The sequence below is a fragment of the Strix aluco genome, chromosome 16, assembly GCF_031877795.1.
Source record: "Strix aluco isolate bStrAlu1 chromosome 16, bStrAlu1.hap1, whole genome shotgun sequence".
In the NCBI taxonomy this organism is placed as follows: Eukaryota; Metazoa; Chordata; class Aves; order Strigiformes; family Strigidae; genus Strix; species Strix aluco.
This window is the reverse complement of record NC_133946.1, coordinates 20,200,592-20,225,231: the sequence shown is the minus strand read 5'-3', so window position 1 is coordinate 20,225,231 and position 24,640 is coordinate 20,200,592. Positions and strand designations below refer to the sequence as shown.

General features: G+C 40.9%; 1 protein-coding gene across 1 annotated transcript in view; it reads left to right on the top strand.

Moving 5' to 3' along the window:
- Window positions 1–24,640, top strand: part of LRRC56 (leucine rich repeat containing 56) — a 64,941-nt gene that overhangs the window by 802 nt on the left and 39,499 nt on the right. The window contains exons 2-3 of the mRNA XM_074841941.1: window positions 10,303–10,467; window positions 20,895–20,982. Coding sequence (XP_074698042.1) covers window positions 10,303–10,467; window positions 20,895–20,982 — 253 coding nt within the window. The remainder of the gene's footprint in view (window positions 1–10,302; window positions 10,468–20,894; window positions 20,983–24,640) is intronic.

Here is a 24,640-nt window from a genome sequence, read left to right as displayed (position 1 = left end):
ATGGGAATGGCTTAATAATTATTCAGGAGGAATTATGAAGAGGTTATTTTTTAAATCGGAAAATTCAAGAGCTTTTCACAGAAACTAATTTAGGTACATCTGCATAATTTAAATTTGCTAGTAAAATGGTTAGTGTTTTTACACCTTCTGTAGATTCATGTGTTGGCTTGAAAAACAATTTGGAGCAAAGCCTATTTTATATCAGTAAGGGCACAAGTACTTGCTATAATACAAATCAGAAGACTAGATTTGCCATGGCAGATGTCATAAAGGCTAATGTATCTGTATTAAAAGGAAAAGACTGTGGACCCTGTCCAGTTCAAAGAAGCATTATCTGATATTAAAAAAAAAAAAAAAGATTTCAGAAAGCACTCGTTCCTTTGGTCGTAGTGTCTCACATCAGGAAAGAGTATTTGAAGCACAGCATTCAAACACTGGCTGTTTATCTTACATTTTTTACACCCTGAGTTTTAATTTATTTTTTTTTAGAGTGGAGTTCTAATGTTACTTTGGTTTCTTTCTTATATTCTTAATATAAGTAGTGCTTGGGTATGTTTTTGATTTATTTTAATAGAGTATCCACCCAAGTTCAAAGTGATGCACATGAGAGAAAGAAACATATCTAGCATGAAGAGCTTTAAGTAAATTATTGCTACTTGGGAAAGAGCATTAAGATACTGAGGTTGTTCTCTGAAAATATCATCTTGCAGCTAGTCAAAAAGACAAAGAGTGTTAAAACTTCTAAGAAGAGGAATTGAAAACAGCATAAATTCCTGTAGTGTCTCTGTGGCCGTATCTTGAATCTCATGTGCAGTTCTGATCATCCCGGAGGGTAAATGGCAGAACTGAAATTGCTTCTGTGAAATACAACAAAGATGAGAAATGGAAAACAGACAAAATAAATGAGACTTTTCAGCTAGAAGAGGAGATGAGAAAGGAGATGATGCAAAAGAAAGCTATAAATTAATGAATGGTATGGACAGATGGATGAATCCTCCATAATTCTATCTAACCGCTTTCGACCTCATTTATAATTTTAGCCTCCACAACAACCAATGCCAGTGTCTTCCACAATTTCAATAGGCTGCAGAAGTGCTGTTTCTCCTTTTCAAAAACTGCTTCCTGATAAAATTCCTGTGGTTTCTTTAGTCGTTGGATGACTATTTGTCATGTCTCAAGACATGACAAGTAATTGCTTCCCTACATATCTCCCCAGCTGTTGAACACAACACACCTTTTGGCTTGGGAAGTTACTGAGCAGCTGAGTGCCAGAAATTAAAACAGTATGTCAGGGGAGGATCGCTTTGGACTACCTCTGCTTCTGATACTGTTTTTTAAGCATCTGTTTCTGACTACAGTAGCTAGCTGGACATCTGCCTTGACCCAGAAGGACAGTTATAATGCAACCTCATTAGTAGCCTAAATTGATTTTGCAAAGTCCTTTTCACTGTTAGTTTTTTGCCTTTGCTACAATTTTGGGAGTGTTTGTTACTAAATGAGCTCTTGCCATATCTTTCACTGTTTAGTATTTTCCTATGAGTTCGGCTAGAATTCATCTCTTTTTACACAATGTATCCCATATGAGCAACACATTGGATATCAGAAACATCCCAGCATTGAAAATGACTCTTCAAATGGCTTTTCGGGCTGTGGAATCTCTTGCTTCAATCACCTTAGTCACCTAATAAAATGGACTGAAAATTTTCTGGGGACAACAGAACACTTTGAAACTCAGAAATGCCGTATATGATGCATTTTCATCCTGCACAGAAGTTTGGATTTCAAAAAGCTCATAAATGCAATGCAACAGTAGCTGGGAAAAAAAAGTCTGTTTTTATTGTCCCTTTCTTAGCTGGAATCTGGAAATGGTTCTAAGTGGTGGATACCAAAAATGCTTTGAAGACCAAAAACATAGAGTTTTTTTACTCTGCAGCTTTGGACAGTTGCTTAGTCCTGAGTCCATGGTTTAGAATAGCCTGTGGATGAGCAGCACTGTTGTAAGCTTGATCTGAGACTGCACTTGCCTGTGCAGGAAGACACTGCATCTTTTTGTGTCTCAGAAAACTGAGCTGCACTGCAGTGTTACTATCCTAATGAATGCAGAGAGTCTGCAAGACCTTCGGGCGTGTGGGAGAAATTGGGGAAGGTGCTGGAGAGAGACCAGTATACAGGTGACTTACCCAGCTTCTTCATAATGAGGTAGGAGAGCGTCAAGTGATGCGAAAGCCCCTTGCCTTAAGCGCCAGACAAAGACAGCTAGGCTAGGTTAAAAGCAGTATTTGTGCAGGGTGAGAAGGTTTTACATGTGACGGGAAAGGATAATTAGTGCAACACTAAAGCAAAACTAAGTTTGAAGTGAGAGAGGGAACTTCTTTTGTATTGTCCCATCTTTGCAACGGTTGACACTGCCTTGTATATAATATTTTTAAAAGTGGGTGAAATGTTGATTGAGTCTGTGGGACATATTAGCTTATTCTTTGTCCCTCATCACTTACAGAAAATTAATCTCAAACTTTTTGTGCAGTGTGGCCACCAGTGGAATATGGTATATTCTATGCAAATCAGTTGACAAGTTAGTTTATTCACTTACAAAAGCTTTATTCAGTAAGAAAGTACCTTCACACTGATAACAGAATATGACCAAAGGCCTCATCCACCAGCACTAACTCAGGGAAATTGTTGGTTGGGTGAGAAGTTATCTCAGAGCCACTCAAATCTTGATATTTTTATTTTTTTTAATTCCCCCCTAAAATATGATTTCATCATGCTCCTTCTTACTTTCTAAATAAATATATTGCAGGCTATGTGCTGAGATAGTATTTTTTATTTTTCCAGATGTTAAATATATATCATAAGTAGAGAGCTCCCTGAAGGTAACTTTTCTTTTAACGCACTCAGACTTGCATACGGAGTGGTTGTAGCATGTGCAGGACTGGCCTTGGGCACTGGGGCTGTCTGTTGCCTTTCTTCAGCCCAGCTCCAGCAGCTCAGAAATAATATGCTGGGATTCATCTTTTCAAGTCTTCTCAGTCAAATTGGAAGCTAAAAAAAACCAACTTGGGCAACTTTTACTTCAGTGTGAGCCTTGACCTGTGGGACTTTATGTAACATGGCTGATGAAGAGCAGAGAGATGTTCAACCTGGTTGTAGACCACCTCTTGCAGAGGTGTTCTGAGGGAAGAATACACGGGAGGCTGGTGGGAATGCTTTTGCTAATACTGTAACTGATACCAGCAGATGCTTTTATCTTGGGTTAGCCAGGTGATGAACTTTTTCCTTGGGTCTTCCCCCTGCTCTGTGCAAAGTCGTTCACATGACTGATTTCAGGATTGAGCTGGCACTGAATTAGATTTCCTCTTTGAGCTTGGAGAGTATGGGTGAGTGCCTATGACTTGAAGAGGGGTTTGCAGGCCCTAAAACTTGTCTTGTTTTCCTAACTATATCTGTTGATCTTAAAAAGATGCTGACTCTACAAACCTTGCCTTGTTTGTCTTTCCTTGGTACGTCCAAGTAATTGCTGAATTAGGCCTTTTGAATGCAAGAAGAGTAAATGAATGACCTGGCTGATGTTTTAGAAAAAAATAATTGTTTGGATTATTGTCCTTTGAAGGTTAACAGAATATCCAGTAGATATTAAGATAACCTGCGGAGTATTAACATGAAATCAAATCTTAATTCAGCCTGGCAGGATGCACTTACCTGTCCATTCTGTCCTCTGAAATAAGAGTAGGATATTGTAGGTAAGGCCCAAAAAGAAGGATATTAAGCATTTCCTGACAAAAGACTTCATTATGCTGGTGCTGTGTTTTAAATTAATATCTGTACCTTGGGAATAGTTAAAAAGAATAACATTACAGTTGAATACTTTTTATTTTAACAGAGAGGAAACTAGTGTTAGAATTACCTAAACTAATTATTTTCCTCAATCTTCTGCTCCAGTGACATCTACACTTAAGGCAAGTTCTCTGTGTGTGACAAGCACAGAAATGTTGGTTCCTGTGTACCTCGGCATTAGCTATCCCCTAGGTATGGACAGGAGGATTTTAAATAGAGCAGCCTTGTTTCTCCCTTATTTAACATCTGGACACTGTTGGATAGAAACTTGTGGCCGTGAAGAGCCAAATGCAGCTTCCTGAACCCTGGCTACCTTGCTGAAGCTAAAATGGTGAGGGACTTACTCTTATCTCCTCCACTAACTGAAATGATCATAAGATGACTTGGCAACCTTCTGGCAGTGAAGGTGTAGGCACCTTGGAGCTCTGTTTTTGCATAACCCCTGTTGTTCACCAGCTACCCCCACATCCTACCCCCTGCTTTACTTTTCTTAGGCTGGTTGTGGGGACAAGTGTGGACAGACAGCAAAAGAGCCTCTTGAGACATTTTCTTGCAGCAGGAAGTTCACCTATATAAAAAAAAATAAAAATCTGTAGCATCTTGCATTTCCAGCTAAGGATTTAGATAATCCGTGCTCATTTGTAGCCACTGTCTGCAGACTTGTGCTGCAGAGAGTATCAATGAATGTTTGTAGCCAGACAGAAATTGCTGTTGATCCCCTCCTACCACAGGACTCTAAAAAACAGAAACAATTGATTGGACCTTGGTTTATTGTTTCTTTGACATGTAATAGCACATATAATAGAGAGCGATCTGCTTTTTATCCTGCTATGAGGACGACATTTGACAAGCTAGCTCCAGAATGATTTAGTTTAGAGGCATTTCCAGCACACGTGATAAAAAATTTCTCATCACCTTACAACCTCCTCAGCAGGGTCTGGGAAAGTATTATATATCCTGCTTTTTTAATACATGCAATTTGTAGATATATAAAGGAGAAATGGGTGGCATCTTAATGTGTTGCCTTTTTATTTATTACATTTTATTATTATTATGGTTTTTAAGAATATGAAACACCTTTTATCTCCAGGGTGTTGGCTCAAACCTAGTCTGGGTTTGTAGCACGCATTTTTGTCTCTGGGATCACTGTTGCTTTGGATGACGGCACAGTTGGAACTCAACTCCGTGCATGGGGGTAATACAAAGTCCATGAAGCTTCCAAGAACTTTCCCCAAGGACTGGGGAGGGACATAGATCCCGAGGCTTACCTACCATGGTCATGGCAACCGTAGAGCAGGATTTACATATAATACCAAAGGACTGTCAGGCACTCTTACAGCTTGTAAAACCATAAATAAGGAAGGTAAACAATGAGGCAAATTGGTACACTTGCTTTATGTGCAAATTTGGGTGCTGGAACCAAGGCCTCAAATTGGCTGAACAGTTGAACAAAACCATAATTGTAAGCGTTCGAGTCATTCAATGTCATTGAAGTCAGTGAATTTTTAATTATGTTAAATGGGATATTGTTATCTTGGTATTTCGGGATATTGATATCTTGGTATTTCAGCATTCTCATACAAGCTTTTTTTCTGTAGTGGGACACACAAGTGCAATATTTATGAGTGCTCTTTATAGTGTTTACATGATCCCTTGATATTAAAGTCGCATTACTGAAGTAGTCGTTACTTCCTTCCTCTTAACAAAAGCAAAAGATTAAAGCAAGATCATTTAGTCATATATGGAAAAGAAAGATTCGCATTAATATCAGGTCAGATGTTTTATTTTTCAACTTTTTAGAAGTTGCACCTGCTAAAACAAGCTGATGTGTTGCAGGATGCTTTATATTGCATAAATGTAGCAGGAACTGTTTTTGCCATTAGGGGTGGATTATTGTAACAGTAGTTTCCTGATGACATCATAGTAAATTCCAGCTGCCCAAACAGTTATTTTCCAGAAGAGGTTATCTGTAGTGCACTTGCACAAAATTACACTTAAAAGGGCACTCATAGTTCCCTTGGGACTTATAAACCAAACCTTTTGTCAAATCCTTAGTAAACGCAGAATTCTTTGTTTTCATTCTGTGGCAGTAGTAACAGTATGGGCACTACTGTAATTTGTGATTCTGGATTAAACAAATAAAAATTCCATTATGCAGGGCAGGAGAAATGAAAGTCTGCAGTGCAAGCTTCCTGTCATGAAGGGATAGATAGCACCACGGTTCTCAAATGTTTTTTTCTAGAGAATTTTTAGGCTGGTGACATAAAGATAAGGGCGTACAGATTGCAGTACCCTACCTGAAATGACACTCCGCCCTATCCAGATTTTGAAGGCACAGGTAGCTGCAGAGCAGGAGAGGATGCTGGTTGAGAAGCTGTCCCAAGGGCGTAGAGATGCATTTTGTATGGGATGTTAATATATAAAGGTATATATCTTTCCTAGAGTAAATCTGGACTGATTACTTTCTTTGGGGATTTTTGTTTTTAAACAGTAACCTAATTGCTTGGACAAGCTCTTTAGGTACTGTCTTGAAGGCTGCATTAGAAATTTTCATGCCTAGTAGCACAATTCAGAGGGTCTTTCCCAGACTTAAGAAGCCATAATTAGTATGGACTCAAACATTCCTGGCAACTGCTGAATTTGAAATGCATATTAATATATATTTAATGAAGAATACACTGTCCTATCATTGACTCTTTGATAAATCTTGTAGCAGGAAAATAAAATCTTGGAGTTTTACCAGTTTGTCGGACCCTAAGAACATAGAATATCTATTGTCTGCCAATTTCTTTCTAGCAAATTGCAGTATTCTTCAGGAATAATATGTTGTTCCAAGGATAATTTCATTTTAATAATGATCTTTATTAGTTGTATTATTCTATATATGTTGAAAATGTCATACGGTTTTTAATGCACTTTCAGAACAAGTCTGTGAATTGAACAGCTTACCATCACGCTCCAGTTTACCATCACACTCACTTTGGGAAGGAGAGCGGCAGCAGTGAGGAAAGTTGGCGGATTAACTGTTCGTAGAATTCAAGATCTTCCATCTCACCGCTCTGGTCATTGATTTCTCCTGCACTCACTGATTATCTGCTTCTGTTTATCCACATGTGTAAGAGCCTGCCAAGTCAAGACCTATGATGCAAATCCTGCAAAAACTAATTCATTGATTTCTTTCATTCTTTTATTCTTCAAAATGTTCACATGCAGGACAAAACTCCTTTTTTTTTTTTCAACCATTTTCTCTTTCCCTGACACTATTTACTGGTATTGCTTTGCTCTCCCACTGAAGTAACTGAAGGTTTGTGTTAGGTGCAGCTAGCTTCCATCCTTGTTGGTCCCACAAAGTCTTGCAAGAATGATCTGCGTTACCATTCAGCGTATAGATCCAACATATATCCAATGCAACCACCTCCTCTGTGGAGTAAATCTTCAGGTGCATGACTTCTCAGACCTCTTTAATGATAGTGGAGTCTTCCCAGTCCCACTGAGGCTAACACTGCTTTGGGTCAGTGGTTGCTTGTCCTGTGCCTTTCTCGGAGCCATAGATTTCTCATTTGCTTTTTAGCATTTTATATGAGTGGGTGAGGTGGCTTTACTGGGGTGATTTTACCTGTCTCAGAAAGTCAGGTGGACCTGATGAAAATGAGCAATCTGACTCCTGTACCCGTAGGGGGACAAGTGTTCCGCCAGACCAATGTCTCACTCCTACACAATGCTGGAGATTTCGGAGGTTTATGGATTTTTTGTAAGATTGGTACCTCACCACTAGGATTCCTGCACAGCCTCCTCATTTGGAGGATGTTATTTTGATCCATGTTCAGAAGAAGATTCTTTCTTCTCTGGAGAAAGTTTTGAAGTGATGGAAGCATGTCAAAAAAAATTAGATTTGTTTGCTGATAATAACTCAATTTGATCCCAGACAATTTGTGATGAAAATGCTTTTCTCCTCACTAATCCAATGTTACAATAATTACAAACAGCAGATCAATAGCGGGAAGTATAAAATTGGAAGTGTTACTTTGGGTATTAAGCCACAAATTGATCTCCCTGTCAAACCTTTAGTAAGTGCTGTATCAACACATATTTCAAAGATTGGAGGACATTCTGAAATGTAATAGTGATGGACCGAAGAAAGAAGAACAATAATTTGTTTTATGTAAGTGCATTAACTCTTTATGGCCCAAATCTACGCAATCCTGCTAGTATCTCCTTATGTTCTGCACTCACACGTTACATCAGTGATTTCTGACTGTTGCTCCGCTTGGCTCTGATAACATACGGGATTATCTCTGGATAATAACGATCCTCACTTGAATTAGAAAGAACCATCACACAATATGACACAAGTCTTGTGCAATTGTCAAAGTATTCCAGCATTTATATGGCAGATATTCTAATCCAAGTCAGTTATTGACCAAAATAATTCCTTCTCAGGAAGATAAAGACAACCCCAGAAGACCTTCATATCACATAAGAGTCTTGAATTTCCTTGGACAACTGATGCCTGTTGCAACTCAGTGTACTGACTAAATCATACTGATGTGCTCTAAAGAAAGTAGAGGGGAAAAAATCTCGAGAAATTCTAGAATTCTTTGGAAAAAGAAACAGATAATAGAAATTTATGGGTTGTAGTTTTTCTTCCAAAAACTAAGACACACAGTGGTTTTGAGATCACTTTTCCCTCCTAATGGGCAGAAGTATGAAAATTGTCGTTACACTCCTATAGGCATGCTGAGGTTTTAGAAGCTGCAAATGTCACTGCTCAATTCACTTTATGGCGTTTCTTTTATAAGCCATTAAGAGAGATTTAAAGGAGTAATGTGTCTCTGAAGAGTTTGTTCTTGAATATGTTTTTTAAGCCTTGAACATTGCTGTGGCTCAGATGTAGCACATTTGAGAAGTCAGCTTCTCCTATAGGAATGCTTGCCAGGTATGTGCAGCGATCTGGGAAAAACAGTTTTTGCTTTCTGTGGGTTGCCTCTCCCCTGATGAGCGTATGGAAGGGGCGCTTAGGAGTGTGACGTTTTGGTTCCTCTCTTCCTAATGCTAGGGAATCCTTCAGGGAGAGGTTTTGTGGATCATTATTTTTTTTGTTGTTACTGTTCTTCAGATAAGGGCTGCTATTTTTTCTGACAGTACTGAGTCTTTCGAGTTTCATTTGCTACTGCAGAGATGAAGACTTTTGACTGGACATGAGTAGTCAGAGCAAGAAGTCTCTTTGGTGTAAACCTCTCTCAGCTACTAACCAGTTAGTCCTGTTGAGTAGAGATGACTAGCTGAGCAGCCAGAACTTCTGTTTTTCCTAACAGAAATCACTCCTGTGTTTAACTGTTTGTTAGTATGAGGGGGAAGGAAGGTGGTAATTCTCAGATCTTGGCCACCACCGAAGCCTCGTCAGCCAGTTATGATTAGCTTGATTATTTAATTACTTTTCCAGCACTAAGAATAAGTATTGCTTCACAGTGGAGAACAGAGGAAAACTGCAGGTGTCCCTTCAGCAGAGCGAGAAGGCTTTTCTCTAGTCTAGCCTTTTGTTGTTACAGCAACATTTCCAGCTGTGATACTTCCTTGCTGCCAAGTAGTAGTAAATAGCTGTATAAATCATAGTAATGCTTGTACCATTCGGGTACAGCTGATTGCTTTTGGACTCTAACGGGTGTACATATGCTTATTCTCATATTTCACAGTTAATTGTTAATATTTCTGCAAAAGGAATAACTTTGGGAATTGAAGAATGAACACTTTTGAAGTGCTTCATCTTCAAACTTTGGATTTCATTCTTCACTTGAAGCATACACAGTTTTGTTTAGATTGTATCTTAATTTTATTTTCTCCAAGACTCTCTTCAGAACTAGAAGTCAGTAGCCATGGCCCGCCTGACCCAGAGGGCAGTCAGTAACAGGGCAGGTACGTTTAATTTAGGACAGACTGCTGCTGCCTGTGCTGCCTACAGGCAGAGCTCAGACCACTGAAGTGGTGACGTGTCTCCGTGCTGGCACTTGCAACCTGGAGCCTGGCAGAGTTTTGCCGAGCGCTGTTTGCATTTCTCAAGAAGGAATGGGTAGGTAGGAGGCCCGTGTGGATGAGAAGTTCATTGCCACTGGGGAAGGGAGAGTGGAGTAGTGAGAGGACTGGAAAGGACTGGTGTCCTGAGTTGCTTGTTCTTGACTACCTTCTTTGTACAGAGCCACAGGTATGCCTGACTTTTTGTACAACTGCAAACAATAGTTTGAGCTTATACTCAAAGCTGAATGAGATGTGGGACTAGGATAGCTCTTGAGGGTGAAGAAAAGGAAGAACATATGTTATGTGATGCATTGCTTTGAGTTGTTTCTGATTAAAGAAACCTGTATCTCCATAGGCACTTGCTGACTTGCAATGGGAGTCAGAATAGATTTTGCTGAAAGGAAAGTAATAAATACGGGGGAAAAATGAGACCACTTGTTATCCTTTTGTTCAAAGCATATTGAGATGGACCTGAAGTGGAATCCTGGCAGAGTTTCTCATCCAGCCTCAGCTGCAGTCCGGGTGACTGATTTGAGTTGGCGAGGCAACCTAAATCCCAGTCCACTGATTAAAGATGATGGAGAGCTACTTATGGATGAATACCTTTCCCCCAGGAAACTGGTGAGTAGATATCCAACTTTTTAATGAAGTAGAAGAGGCAAACTGGCATATACAGAGCTGCATTAACTTAACCTTCCATCTGCTCTTGTGATGATTACAGATTGTTGCATATCTGACAGTTAGACTTCTGCATAAAGTAGATTCTGTCTTATGGAAATTTATCAAATGTTTGTCCTCCTTTCACCTTGTTTCATATAAAAAATATTCCCAGCATGAATGCTGCTGTCTTTATTGCTAGGTTTCTTGAAGCAGCGTGAAGAAAAGTATGGGTAGCATGATTATAATTTAAACAGATCTCATTAATGCCATCTAAAGTACCTTGAATCTTAGCATTAGAAAAAGCTTTTTACATTAACCTTGTTCTAGCGATTGGAAATATAACTTTAAAAGCACAACTTTTTTTCTGAATTAGTGAAATCCTCTGTCCTGCTAAGAAGCCAATTAAAATATTCTGCAGTTGCTAGAAGTACTTTCTATACATATCAAAGTGTGTGAAATTTCAAAGCACTTTTGAAAGTCATGTTCCTTTTTCACTGGGGGAAATTATTTTGGCATGCAGCCTGTTGAAAGAAAGTAACATGCTGAAGTCTTTGTGAAGGAAATCTCTTTGTGAAATATTCGTGAAGGAATACTTGGTTGCATATTGTGCTGTATTTGCTCAGGATGAATTAAAGGTGAAATCCTTTGGGATGTCTAGGAGCTGAGAGAATAACCTCACTTACCCCTACTAAAGGGAATGCTGAGAGCAGAAGTTAAGGGGAGAAGCTGCAGTTTTCTGTGTTGCAGAGCTGAGTAGAAACTAGTGAGAGGCAGATGAGGCCAAGGCTGTGGTTCGGATGCTCCCAGCAGCAGGGTGGTGGTCACGGTGTGGGTAATCCCCTGTGCCTCCGCTGCAGGGGCATGTTCCACCTGCGGGCTTACACCACTCCCTAACTACGTACCAGTCACAATTTTGACCGTGCGCTCTACATTAGACAGCAGGTTGTTCTCAGAACTACTCTTCCCTTAGTAGCTAAGTCTCTTAGTGTTTATAAAATGTTTGGAGATGCAAAAATCACTTTCTGCAGAGTGTATTTTAAGCTTTCTGGAGAAAAATTGATATATGATCTTATGATCTATGCCATTCGCTTTCTTTTGGCTCATGTGAACCTCTGACAACTTCTTGATCTTTTTTTTTTTTTAAATCTGGCATAAAGTTTGACCAGTCTAATGTATTTGTGGCCTACAATACACTGTATAAATCCAATGGGAAGCTCTCAGATTACCCTGTTTTCTTAGGGCATGAACCAAAGCCCATTAGAGTAACCAAAACAGCTGCCCTCTGACTTCAATAAACTCTGAATTAAACCCTTAGGAAGTTTTTTTGTTGGCATCAAATTATTTGCTTTCTAGAGCTCTGCTGCTTTTAGTTCACAGTAAGTTGTAAGCAGAGAAGTATATGTAAGGCAATGTTACCCACATCCCATGAAGTTGCAGTTCATTATTTTGTAATATTTTTTAAAATCCAGATCAGAAGTTAAATTCCCCCACAATTCTAGGCTATTTTTAAAAATGGGAAGAAACCCTTTATTATGCGTATGTACCCTCTTGAACTTAATTGAGTCTTGCCAGTTAAGATTGTGTGTATTAACATTTGTAAGGAGTTCCATTGTGTGTATTAACATTTGTAAGGAATTCAATTTCAAAGACTCTTTTAAATAGATGCATACTGTCCTGTTCATTTTTCTGGACACAGTTATTTTCTGGCCCTGGAACCTGACATTTGTGTTGGCATAGCCGGGATGCTTCCTGCTCAGAGGAAAAATTATATGACATTGTCAAGGAAACATTTACAATGTTTATAGCTTGTTTTAATAACACATCCAATCTATCTATTCTGTGACCTTTATGTTGATCAAATGGAAACCGCTGCTTCCATAAATTTACTTCCTCTGGATTTGCAAATGTAAAAATAGAGACACTGTTCAGACATTTAATCCAAAACAAGTTTTCACATGCATATTTTTTTAAGGAACCACATGTCATTGATAGCCACATGGTTTGAAAGGTTGTTTTGCTTAAATCAATACGCTTGCAATATCTTCTTGATTGTCTTTTAGTTGTGAATATTTTAGGAGTCATTGATTTTATTCGCTGAAGTGCTCTGAGAAGGAAACTAATAGATTTTTGAAATACGTGCTCATTAAAGTAAAATTATTTTACATTCAAATAAGAACATAGGCTCCAGTTCTGCAGTGTTGCGTAGGCAGATTTCTGGACACCTGATGGAGGTTCCTGAGGAAGGTTTTTGTTCTGAGATACATACTCAGCTTTACTGCTCGCCCTTGCACCAGTTCAGTTTGAGTGTGGGAGGCTGGGAGGTCTAGCTGTGCAGAATCTGGGAAGACTGGGTGCCTTGAATTGCAGCCTGTGGCCTCGTCTCTACCAGCACATTTTACTCATTTTGTCCTTTTTCCAGGGGGATGACAGTCTATTTAGTAGCGAAAACATTAGCAGTCTCCATTAGCAGTCCCCATTATTAAGGATTCTCTAAAAGGTGTGATACTTGCATTCCTTACATTTTTTTTCCAGTTGTCAGATTGTTTTCCTCCAAAGAGAGAAAAGTTTGGCTTGAACTGATTCTTCTTTTCTTTTTTTTTTTCTTTTCTCTCCTTTTTGCCTTCTTGGATCCCATAGCACATAAGACAACTTCTACAAAACCATTGGTCACTTGCCTGTTCTCTTCCTCTCCATAGCAGATCCTCACCTCACTTAAATGTTATGCTTGCTCGCTACAGGGTATGTGGTCTTCTGTAGCCTCCTTTCAGCATAATGTTCACTTTAAAATCCCGTGTGATTCCATATCCTCGTTATGTTAATGACCTCTTGTGTAGTTTCTCCTTGCTGCCAACTCTCTTGCTGTGATGTCATGTAACACCCTTTTATATTTGAATGTCCTTCATCCAAGCTACAGGTCAAAAGCTTTTGATGCGAGGGTTCGTATCATTAGATGTTCTTTTTATTCTTTCTTCTAGTATCAATGTCCGTTTTCTGTAGTACTGTTTAATCTTCATCTGTATGAATAGGTGTTCTTGCTTTTCCATTTGCACCTGTCCTGTTAATTTTTCCAGCTCCCTGGTCTGCCTGTGCTTGTGTTGTGCTTACGTGTTGTTGTCGGATGCTGTAGAATACCAGGGTGAGCCAATTCCCCATTCTCCCTTTGTTCTGAAAACTGGCTATTAATGGGCAATACATTGCAATTCATCTTTAACTTTATTAGGGCTGTGGCACAGATTTCTCATTAAGTGTGGAGGAACTGAAATTAAGGGCTCCACTTGTCTAGAATAAGATTTTTATTTTGCTCTATTAACCTCTGTTGCCTCCCTGCCCTTTGCAAAGGATCTTTTCCTGACTTCCACAAAAATCATTCCACTTCTCAGAATAAACTCATTTTACAAGGTCAAATTATCTTCCAGATATTGTCACATTATCAAAACTAATCGTGTTTGTGTGTGATCTTTCGAGAAGAAAGGAAGTATTCTTATTTTGCTATTTATTGATCCTGCTCCAGTGAATCATGTTTTCTAAACTTAGGAACACGTGTTCGGAAGTGGTGTTGTTTTGTTGCTCAGGAGATTAGGGTGTATTTCATATGGTATGCACTCATCCTCATGGGAGGAAGAAAATCCTGGAGGGTCCTGGAAGAACAGATTGGATTCTTGCTGAAATGACTCAGTCGTTTCCTTTTTTCCTTCACAGAAAGTTTTCCTCTTGGTTGTAAGCTAAATGGATTTGAGAAAAAAAAAAATGGAGATCAAGAAAGCAAGTGCAAAATCTTGATAAATTAAGTGGAGTAAAGGAGGTGGAAGTAACTGACTGAATTTGGATCTGCTGAATTCTTCATTAGAATTGTGTAATAATTTTAAAAATAATAATTAAAAAAAAGCTTTGTAGGGACCTCTGGAGGTCTTCCAGTTTGACCTGCTCAAAGCACAGCTAGTTTAAAAGTTAAATCAGTTGTTCAAGGCAGCAGATAGTAGTAAACATAATACTGTGAAGAGGAAAAGAATTGCAGAGCCCCTTTTAGTTTCAGAGCTTTCTCTTCGCATGTTCTTATCCTAACACTGATGCCTTTACTACAGTGAAGGCTTGTAGTTGTTGTATTAGCGTTCATCCTGCTACTTAGGCATCTGATGTTTTACATTCAAATTGTCACATCAGGAATCTTTAAATGTATATGCATACATGCACATATGCGTGCCTTTATATGAAAAAATCAGACTTTCATTTGCATACAGTCACAGCTGCTTAGCTGACATCAAATGGCAGATTACAGTCTTGAGTTTTGCATGTTCAGTGACACAACATTGAACCATGATTGTAGTTACTTTTTATGCACCTAATTGCTAGATAGGAGAAAGAATTAATATTGGGATATGACTTTTTTATATTTATGTGAGGGAAAATAAATCTTTAAAACAAATTTAAAGCAAAAATTGATGCAAGAATATCTACTATCTTGACCTGCATGTTAATTTAGCGCATAGTTAAAACTGAGCTTGTTTCCTCCTACAGAAATGATACAGGATATTTCTGGGAGGTCAGCAAACTTCCCGTGTAATTTCTGGTGCCCCACGTGCCCTCTGAAGTTTGCGATAGTTAGGGGATCTCCCAGCAACTTGCTGCATCAAACCCTTAATACTGGTTTAAAAAAAGAAGGTGTCGCTACTGTGACTCTCAGCACGAGTCAGTGGGGAGCTGAACTGGAGATGGCAAGACTAGGCAGGGACCTGTCCGTGTAGATCTGTGAGTGTGACTTGGAGACTTCAGCATGAGAATAAAGACATCTTTACTAATGCATCCACCACCACTTAAATTTCATAATTATTGCCCTCATCTACACTTTTCATACAAGCCAAGAAGATCTCTCTTTATCACAGATTGAACTAGCTAATCTCTTCATCGGAGCTGAGAGAAGAATATATTTGTATGCATATGCAGAAAGTAGTGAAATACAGCTAAATATTGTAATTATGGGCATCTGCAGCATTTAGCCATTTTGAAAGGAAGATTGCATATGGGACCACAGGGAAGTTCCCTCTCACTGAAAATCCCTTGACTTGGAATCACTTGAAACCTTGTTAATGTTTTAATAATTTTCTTCTTAGAAGCAATATTTTGTCATACTTGTAGCAACAATAGGGGGGTTTTTTGTGCAGGGAGAGCTTATACCTGAGTGGGGAATTTGAAATAAAATCCCTGTAAAAAGCAACGAACACATGAATGGACACGAATCTAGTATTTGCATACAGGTGTAGTATTAAAAGAAAATAAGCTCACCACTCAGGAATTCCTGTCTTAGCCAAATTAACCAGGATCAGCAAAATAAACGCACAGCTGGAAATGCTTCTCTGACAGCTGCACACAACGTGCTCTTTAGCAACATATCTGCCTTTCTTAGAGTATGTGAAAAATCTAGGGAGGAGAGAAGAAATCAGTTGTATACACCAGCTTTAATTGAACAGATATTATTTGCCAATTAAGGAATTTACAGAGAGTTGCAAGTGGGACTTGAACTGGATTTCCCAGCATCCCCAGGTGACTGTTCTGCCAGTTGGGAAGCTCTGCAAGCACAGAAGTATTTTTCACTTGCAATTTTTTACAGAATACTTTATTGGCTCTTCTTGTCAGGCAGAGGAAAAGCTTTCCAAACTAGTGCACACTCTCCAGTTAGATATTGGCCAGACATTTTGTGTGATGGGAATGGTTTGTGAGCCATCATGGAGTTGATTCTTAAAATACTGGCTAAATTATTTATCAATAGCTTCAGCATGATCTCATGGAAAATAGTTTTACTCCCATGTTGAAGGAGGCACAAAAATGTAAAGTGAGATTTATCTGTCTTTGTTTTACTTATCCTGTATTCATCTTCAAAGAATTGTGCAGTGCTTTAGCATGGAAATTTATCCTTTCAAATAAACAAATTTAGGGTGGAGTATAACACTAGCTGCCCAGAATCAAGCTGTCAGGCCACCTTCTTGAACATCATGTGCCAGAAGGATTCTGATGTTTGATTCTTCAGAAATCATCCTCCTCCTCTATCTAACCGATACCTACCTTGCTGGGCAGTAGATGGGTGGCAAGCAGAATCCTCTCTGAACACCAACAATCAGCCTGGAATTATAGTTAGTTTTTTTAAGGTATCTTTTCTGATGTAAAATAACTCTGAGTATATGCAACTCTTTGCCAAGAACAGATCCTTGGTCCCTTTTTGTCTGCCCTACGTCAAGGCTGAGCAGTTGTAAACAGCCAAAGAAATCCCTAGATGGCACAGCACCTTCATGTCTGTAAGCATTCCTGGGGCACAAGCAGAGACACATTCTGTCCCTGGCTGTCAAAACAGCCCTCTGAGATGTGGGCAGGCTGTCATTACCTGAAGCCACAGTGCGACACCTTGGAATTAGGGCAGGAGCCTGTCCTAGACCTGGCATGGCCCTGGAAACAAAGACATAGAGAGCACCTTAGCATCACTTTTATCCACGTGGTGCCAGACATCTCTCTGTCCAAGCTGATGGTCCCTTCAGTGTGTTTGGCCATAATTTATTTTTTTTCTTTTGCTACCCAGTAGCAGCAAAATTCTTCCTAAATATCCCTCCTTTTGAATTTTGATGAAGATTCCTGTGCTTTGACTTTATACAACAACATAAAAGGGAGATCCTGCTAAATATGTGTCATCTTTGTTTAAATGTTTCCATGTCCTTCCCTAAATCTCCCCCATTCCTGGTGCCAGAATTTCAGCTGTGACACATGAGATTGGGCCCCTCACTACAAAAAGGACATGGAATGACTCGAGCATGTCCAGAGAAGGGCAACAAAGCTGGTGCAGGGTCTGGAGCACAGGTCTGATGGGGAGCGGCTGAGGGAACTGGAGGGGTTTAGTCTGGAGAAGAGGAGGCTGAGGGGAGACCTCATGGCCCTCTACAACTCCCTGAAAGGAGGGTGCAGAGAGGGGGGATGAGTCTCTTGAGCCAAGGAACCAGCGCCAGGACAAGAGGGAATGGCCTCAAGCTGCGCCAGGGCAGGGTCAGACTGGCTCTTAGGAAGGATTTCTTTGCAGAAGGGGTTGTTGGGCGTTGGAATGGGCTGCCCAGGGCAGGGGGGGAGTCCCCATCCCTGGAGGGGTTGAAGAGTCGGGTTGACCCAGCGCTGAGGGATCTGGTGGAGTTGGGAACTGTCAATGTGAGGTTCATGGTTGGACTGGAGGAGCTTCAAGGTCTTTTCCAACCGAGATGATTCTGTGATTCTGTGAGATGTATCACACTCCCAGCTGCACCAGTATGCCAAGAAAGGTGTCTGGCAAGTAGGCGTGTCCTAACTATCTTCCACAGGAACCGTTCACCACATAACCTTCTCTTGAACTGCCTCCCTGGCCTGCTAACTAGCTTGAAGTTAACACCTGGGGTCTCTGTGCTTCTAGTTCCTTTAAACGAGCTCATATCCTCAACTTGAGAGCATTTCTCATTTCCTTCATGTAGTAGCATAGCTTTTGCATCCCACGGCCTATCAGTTCCAAACTCTCCAAGCGTGTCCTCAGCATCAGCAGATGGAAGGACAGCGATTTTCACAGAGACTCTTGGAAAAGCAGAACGGGGAAGTGGGGACCGAGAACACATGGAGTCTGTCGCATCTGGTTAGCACATGCTTCAAGGCAGCTATCTATAGTTCAAAGAGCTGGTGATGGCAGCCAATAACCCTTTCCAGCACTGAAGCCACAGCCCTGCCTGTTGCAGTTCAAAATATGGATGCACTAAGCGACTCATCTCTCAGTGAAGAAAAAGTACAAATGGTGGATCTGGAAGAGGAAAAGGAGGGCAAAGAAGCACACTGGTAATCCCTGGTATGAGGAAAAGGAGTAGAGAACCCTGGGAGAGCAGACTTTATGCAGCTTTTATGCTTGGTTTTTGAAAGAGGAGAAGGAGGAGCAGAACTGTGAAAGGAGGCTGTCTAGAATACAGTAGGGGGAAGGATGGAGTGCAGAGAACTGGCACACAGCAAAGGAGAAAGGCAAAGGCTCCTTGTGGTGCCAGGACCTTCTGCTACTCTATTGGCAAAGTGTATTACCCTAAGCTTATTATTTGTTCTGAGACTTCCTCCTATTCTGTCTTTTAGTGATGTAGGCACTTAAGACTATTTTGATGGGGAGGGGGGAGGTATTCTTCAGAAGAAGCTTCCTTTAATGACAATAAGTTTGTGCCCGAGTCCAGCAATCCAAGAGCGTGGTTGTGTGTCAGGACGTCAGCTAGCTCTCGTTTCTCGCGTACTCTCGTGCTATTTGACAGACAGTGTCATCTGCTGAAAAGGGTTACTGCAAAATGTGTCTAGCAGTCAGGGATCTTGCGTTTACTTGGGGAAGGAAAGCAGTCTGTAGGTGATAAGCTTGCTTTCTTTGCAGGAGCAAACCCATTTTTGTGGTGGCTGCATCTGGGGATAGAAAGTAAATGTCTGGATGCCACTGGGGACTTCCAAGTTTTCACCTTAGACCTTTGTTTCTTATACTCTAGTAGGGAGGCAAGAAAGTCTAGGAGCTTTGTTAGGCTCAGCCTGCTTAAAATTACAGTTTTAAAAAATATAAGATTAAAAATAATTTTAAGCACAATGTTTTAAAGGCAATTCAAAAGCAGTTGAAGGTTTTGGATAATTCTGTTTCTTAGGAGTCCAAGTCAAGACCTTACAAAGGGAGGCAGCTTTTCAAGGAGGGATGCTCAGCCTTTTCAGGAAACCATCCCCTTTTAAACAGTCATCTCAGTTACACTCAGACTGCGTTTGGTCCTTCGTAAGAGGATGTGGAACCATCAGAGTGAATGCAGTTGCAGTCACTTCTGCACAACACAAATTTTACTTCATGAGCAGGAATGTTGCAGCTGCCATTTTTCCCTGCAAAATGTACTGGATGTTCTTGTGGTTATTTTTTTCTTCCCAAAACTCATAAACAGAGGTGGTCGTACACAGTCCCCTCTAATGAATAATTTGCCCTTTATGCAAACTGAAGAATGTTGTAACTTTTTAATAGTAAAAAAAATTGTCTCCTGTACATGTAGGTTCTTGAATGATTTCCAGCCTTCATCTTAAACAGAGGGGCAAAAGGCAGGTGACAATACTTCTGTCAACCCATGCTGTTGATTGCATTATTGAGGGGATGACACTGATGCTAGGGTCAGCCATTTTTTTGAAGCGGACTTTTTTAGCCCCAGGTCCTAACTCTTTTGACACAAGAAGATGAAAATTTAGCAGTTACATCGTTATGCATAGCATCAGCTCCTTCAGGCAGTTTTGTGACACAAAAGCCTTGTTTCTCATCTCTCAAGGAGTGCTTCAGACCCCTCCGTGAACCACTAACCCATCAGGAAGAAAAGATACAGTTCTCTCCTGGTCTGGTCTGTTGAATTCATGAATGGAAGGATTCACTGAGCACCCAAAGCTGATGCAAAGGAGGTGGTGGGACATGTAGCCTAGATGAAGGAAGCTGGAAAGAGAGGAGCTGGGTCATAGCAGGAAGGAGCAGGGGATGAGAGCCGTGGTAACATGAGATTGCTTCAGCTGCTTGTGGAATTGCAGCCTGGCATCTTAGGACTTCACAGCCTTGCTGGTAGTTTTCACTGGTTGTCCTAGAGCTTCCCTCTCTCCTCTGCGTATAGCTTCTGCTTGTTTCTGTCATCCTGCTTGTCTCTGCCAAGGCCAAATCTACATGGACGTATCAACACAGACTTTAGGATATTAGGAGAGATCCTGTGATAAGATAGGAAAGATCCTTCATTTACACACACCCCTTTGCTTAATGCAGTGGTTGATCCTATTACTAAGATTTTGCAAAAGTAATAAAAGATTTTAGAGTCTTCTATTTGCATTGCCTAGACCTTTTCAAAGGAATTTGTAATTCCTGTAATTAGCGTTGTCTTCTTTCAGAAAAGTGAGCTTCTTAAGCTAAAAACATGTTTCCTTTTCATAGTTTTGGGTTAAAAGGCTAAACAGTGTGTTTTGTTGAGTTTTACTACCTAGTGCCTTTTTGATTACAGGTGACACTTAAAGGTAACACTTCCTGTCTGCTGAAGATTAGCACAACACTTATGCAAACCTTAAAACTTGGACATACTGTTTAAATTAAGTTAATTGGCATGTAAGTCTGTTGTGGATTCGCAGCTTGAATGCAACCCTCAGGCTTGACTCTTTAAGCAATGTAGAAGTTATGTGAGACTAGAATAATTCAGAGCTACAAGGAAGAAAGATCTTTGAATACTGCATTTATTTCAATGTGATCGCACATCTAGCCATTTTGACCTGGAGTATATGTTGGCAAAACACTGGTTTGAATGCCTTTCTACACCTTTTTGCTCCTTTGTCATCTGGTTTATTGCATGAGAGTACACATATATCTCTGCTTATCTTTACAGAAAGTTTTGACAGGGGTAGATGATCTGCACCAAGTGAAGGCCCTAGAGATGCGAGTAGATACAAGAGAGAACAGCTTGGGGAACTTTGGTAAGAAAACACTTTATCTTCTGCTCACGGCCTCAAATTTTCCTTTATCATGTCTTGAAGCAGGACTGGGGACTCAGAAACCAACAGCTAGTGTAAAGTACTGTCCTGCTCAAGAGCTCTTGAAACATGATCTGCCCGGTACCTCTCCCTCCTTGATCTCTGTTTCCTTCTGTGAGGCTCTAAATAGGACTGAAAACTATGGCAATGGGATGAGTGACATCATTTCTGTCTAAAGCCAATTAGTTTGAACAAATTCCTCTTGAATGATGTATGCCTCTAGGCCCTCAGTGAGCATTTACTGGTTACCTTGCCCTCTAAAGTACTTGCTGCTACTCTAGCAAAACAGTAGCCGAAGTTCAGTTTCTCTCCACTGTAAGATTTCCCTGTGGCTGAGAAATCACTAGTGGTGTCAGGCTGCTCGTGCTGCCAGCAGCCTGTCTTTGCATCCTGTACTGCCTCATCGAGCTGTGCTGGGTGATGTGCTGGTGGAAGGTCCTATAGATATGGCATTTTGGTGAGCCCCAAGCAGCCCTAATGCTTGTGATTCATTTCTATGTCATCATCGCTGTACTGGGGAATAAGGAATTACCAAAGGAGTTCCCTCTGTAGCAGAGTTAACACCGAGAATATGAAACCTTCCTTTTTTCCAGTACTGGCAGTCATTTTCTGTCATGTGGATTCCCATCACAACCAAGTCCATCTTCTCCTACGTTGAAGCTGAGTAACTACTGCAGGGTAATAATTTCTGTGCCAAAATGAGTCATGTCCCCAAAAGTGGGTGCTGGTATTTTCAGCCAAGCAGTTCATTTTCATGTGCAAGTGACTATAATGTAAGAGCTGATTAGCTTAAGTGGGTCTTTTGATGTCGATTTGTCAAGAATAGTTAAGTACAGTGAAGGGGGCTTTTGTCTTGAATTATCTGGCCACTTTGCATTGGTTATTCTGTTTATTTCATAAACAGGTTTCTTTCTGATAGGCAGTTGATAATTTAAGGTAAATTACATCTGTTTTTTGCAGAGATCATCATCTGCTCAGTCATGTTTCCTCCAGTTGATAAGAAAATCTCATTATGCCATTTCTACAATGCTCGAAAATGGCCCTCCCATTCCTATGCCATTTTACATTAGCTGTGACAAGCTAGCAAAATGTTTCCATTTTTTCACTCTGTACTTCCCTTTCCTTTCCATTACTAGAATAAAACCCTTTCTTTCTGCTCCCCGTGGTTAGGCTTTTGCAACTTTTACAGAATACAGAGCACTATTCCTGTGTTGCAAACAATTTCTATCTTGTTTATGTCCCACCGTTTGCTCCAAGAGTTGCCCTTGAGGGGTATAAAAACAGCAGCTGCAGGTCCCCACTGCTTTTGAGAATAACAGACAGCAAGACCATCCTGAATTTCCTTCTGTCTTTTGTTTTAAAGTGCCTTTCTGAATTTCCTCCCTGTGAAAATCTCTTTGCAAATGTCAGCAGGTGGCTGGGGCAGAAAGTTTGCCACTTCATGCCTCCAGTGATCATCAGTCCCTTGCAGTTTTGTTTCACATGACGGCTGATTCTTGGGCGCGTGGAGTAAGGCCTAAATTTTTAGGGATATCGCAGGGCAGTTTGCACCTTCAATGTGAATGGTGTGAGCAAGGCTCCTGTTGAAGGTGTGGGGCTCATGGTGTGCTCCTCGCTGGCTGCCTGCCCCTGAAACTGTGCACTGCTGGCCTTGTCCCTCGTCACAGGGGTCTGGATAAACAGCCTGAGGGAAGGCGTAGGGTAAGAACCAGACCAACTGGAATGACAGAAGTTCCAGCGTGATAGAAGGAAAAGCTTTTGCACCATTAAGATAGTCAAGCAATAGTGATATCCAGAGAAGTTTGAAGTCTCCATCCTTGGAGGTTTCCAAGACTTAGCTGGGTGAAGACCTGAGCACCCTGGTCTGATCTCACAGAAGACCTGGCTCTGAGCAGGAGGCTGGGCTCGAGACCTCTGGCTGTCCTGTCCAGCCTGGACTGCTCTGTAGTTTGGTGTTTCTGTTTACATTCCAAACCTGGCTAATTAGCTTCCTTTATAGCCATATTCAGTTACCTAATACCTGGCTCTCACGATATTCCTCAGCTGCAGAAGGTAAGAGCATCATTATCATCAAGGAATTATTTGTTCGGATGATCAGTTCGCACTCAGTAAACAATATTGTTTTAACTGTTTTTATGTGTAAAGATAAAAAAGGTTGTGCAAGCTCTTAAATGGCCAGGTAAAAGAGTTGCAAGTTAGCAGACTGCACATAACTCTGGGTCACCTAGAACCTTGCAGTACTGGAATCCCAAATTTACACCACAATTTCCACTTGAGAAACATTTCAGTGTTTGCAGACATACACAGACTCTAACACAAGCACGGAGGGCCTACATCTCCTTTAGCAAGATTTCTAGAGCAATTTTAAACACGTTGCTTGAGTTTTTCTTATGAGCGGTCCACTTTGGGATGTGCTAAACTTTAAAGCACCATCCTGCTGACCTTTCCCAGTTTGTCAGGCCAGCCTCTACACAATGGCCTGACATAGTGGGGAGGAACTGTTATGCTTCTTAGGGACAGGGTGTGGGCTAAACCACGAAAAGACCAATATTAAAATATTTTCATGTGATTAGTTTTAAAATTAAGGAAAGGCTTCATGCCAGAGCTTGAATCTAAGTCTTAGCGGGACTCGGGGTAATTGCTGAAATCTCTAGCTGTTTGTTTTCAGTGCACCTTGCTGAGTGACAGGCGAAACACTGAACTGCCCTGGCAAGTCTTGCATCCAGCTTTGCAGATCTTGGACTTGACTTCTGTGCTCTTCAGCTGTATGTAGGCTTCAGTTCATACTCAAACAGATGGACTATTTCCTTTTCATTAGCTTATCCCTTCGGTTTTGACTGCTGACAGATCTGGGACCGCATTCATGACTGGCTCATAGAAATTCCTGTTGAAAGTAATGGTGGGATAGAGTCATTTAAGGCACTACATAGTTCTCTTATTTCTAAGTGATTTTAATAGCTACAAATCAAGTTACCCACAGTGCTGTTCGCTGGTACTTATTGAATTGTTGCCTGCTGGTGGCCAGGCTAAGTTGATTATCTGCCTGGGGACTGCTGCTTCCCTTGAACATGTTTTATCAAGGAAAAGCTCTGCTAAAGGTTCAGAAGTAGGCACACGTTATTTTTCGTGCAGGGTCATCGTCTCTCTTTCCTCTTGCTCTATTTGTTGCTATTCCTGATGCAAAGCCAGGAGAGGTTTGTCGGCGGCCAGTGTCGCCGTGGTAGGTGCTTGTGTGTGGAAGCCGGTGCGGAGGCTGGAAGCGTGAGTCCGGCGTGTGCGGCCCTGCCCACGCAGGTCTTGGTTCAGCTGGCACTGACAAGCCTCACTGAGAAGGTGCCACAGCACCCGCTGCAGCAGGGCTTGGGCAAGCTCTCCAGGAGTCACAAGTACGTACCGGGGCAGCAAGCTTATGTTAAACCTGCACTGATGTGGGGTTTTGTGAGATTCTCATCTCGGGTAGCTACGCTGCAGCTAGCTTGGGTTTGCCTGCAAGTGCTGGGGTCTTATGTCCAGTTGTGCTGCCCAATGCACCCAGAAATGTGCAAAAAATGCACATTCAGAACACGCATGGAAGTAACATCAAGGTGATGTGTCTTACTTG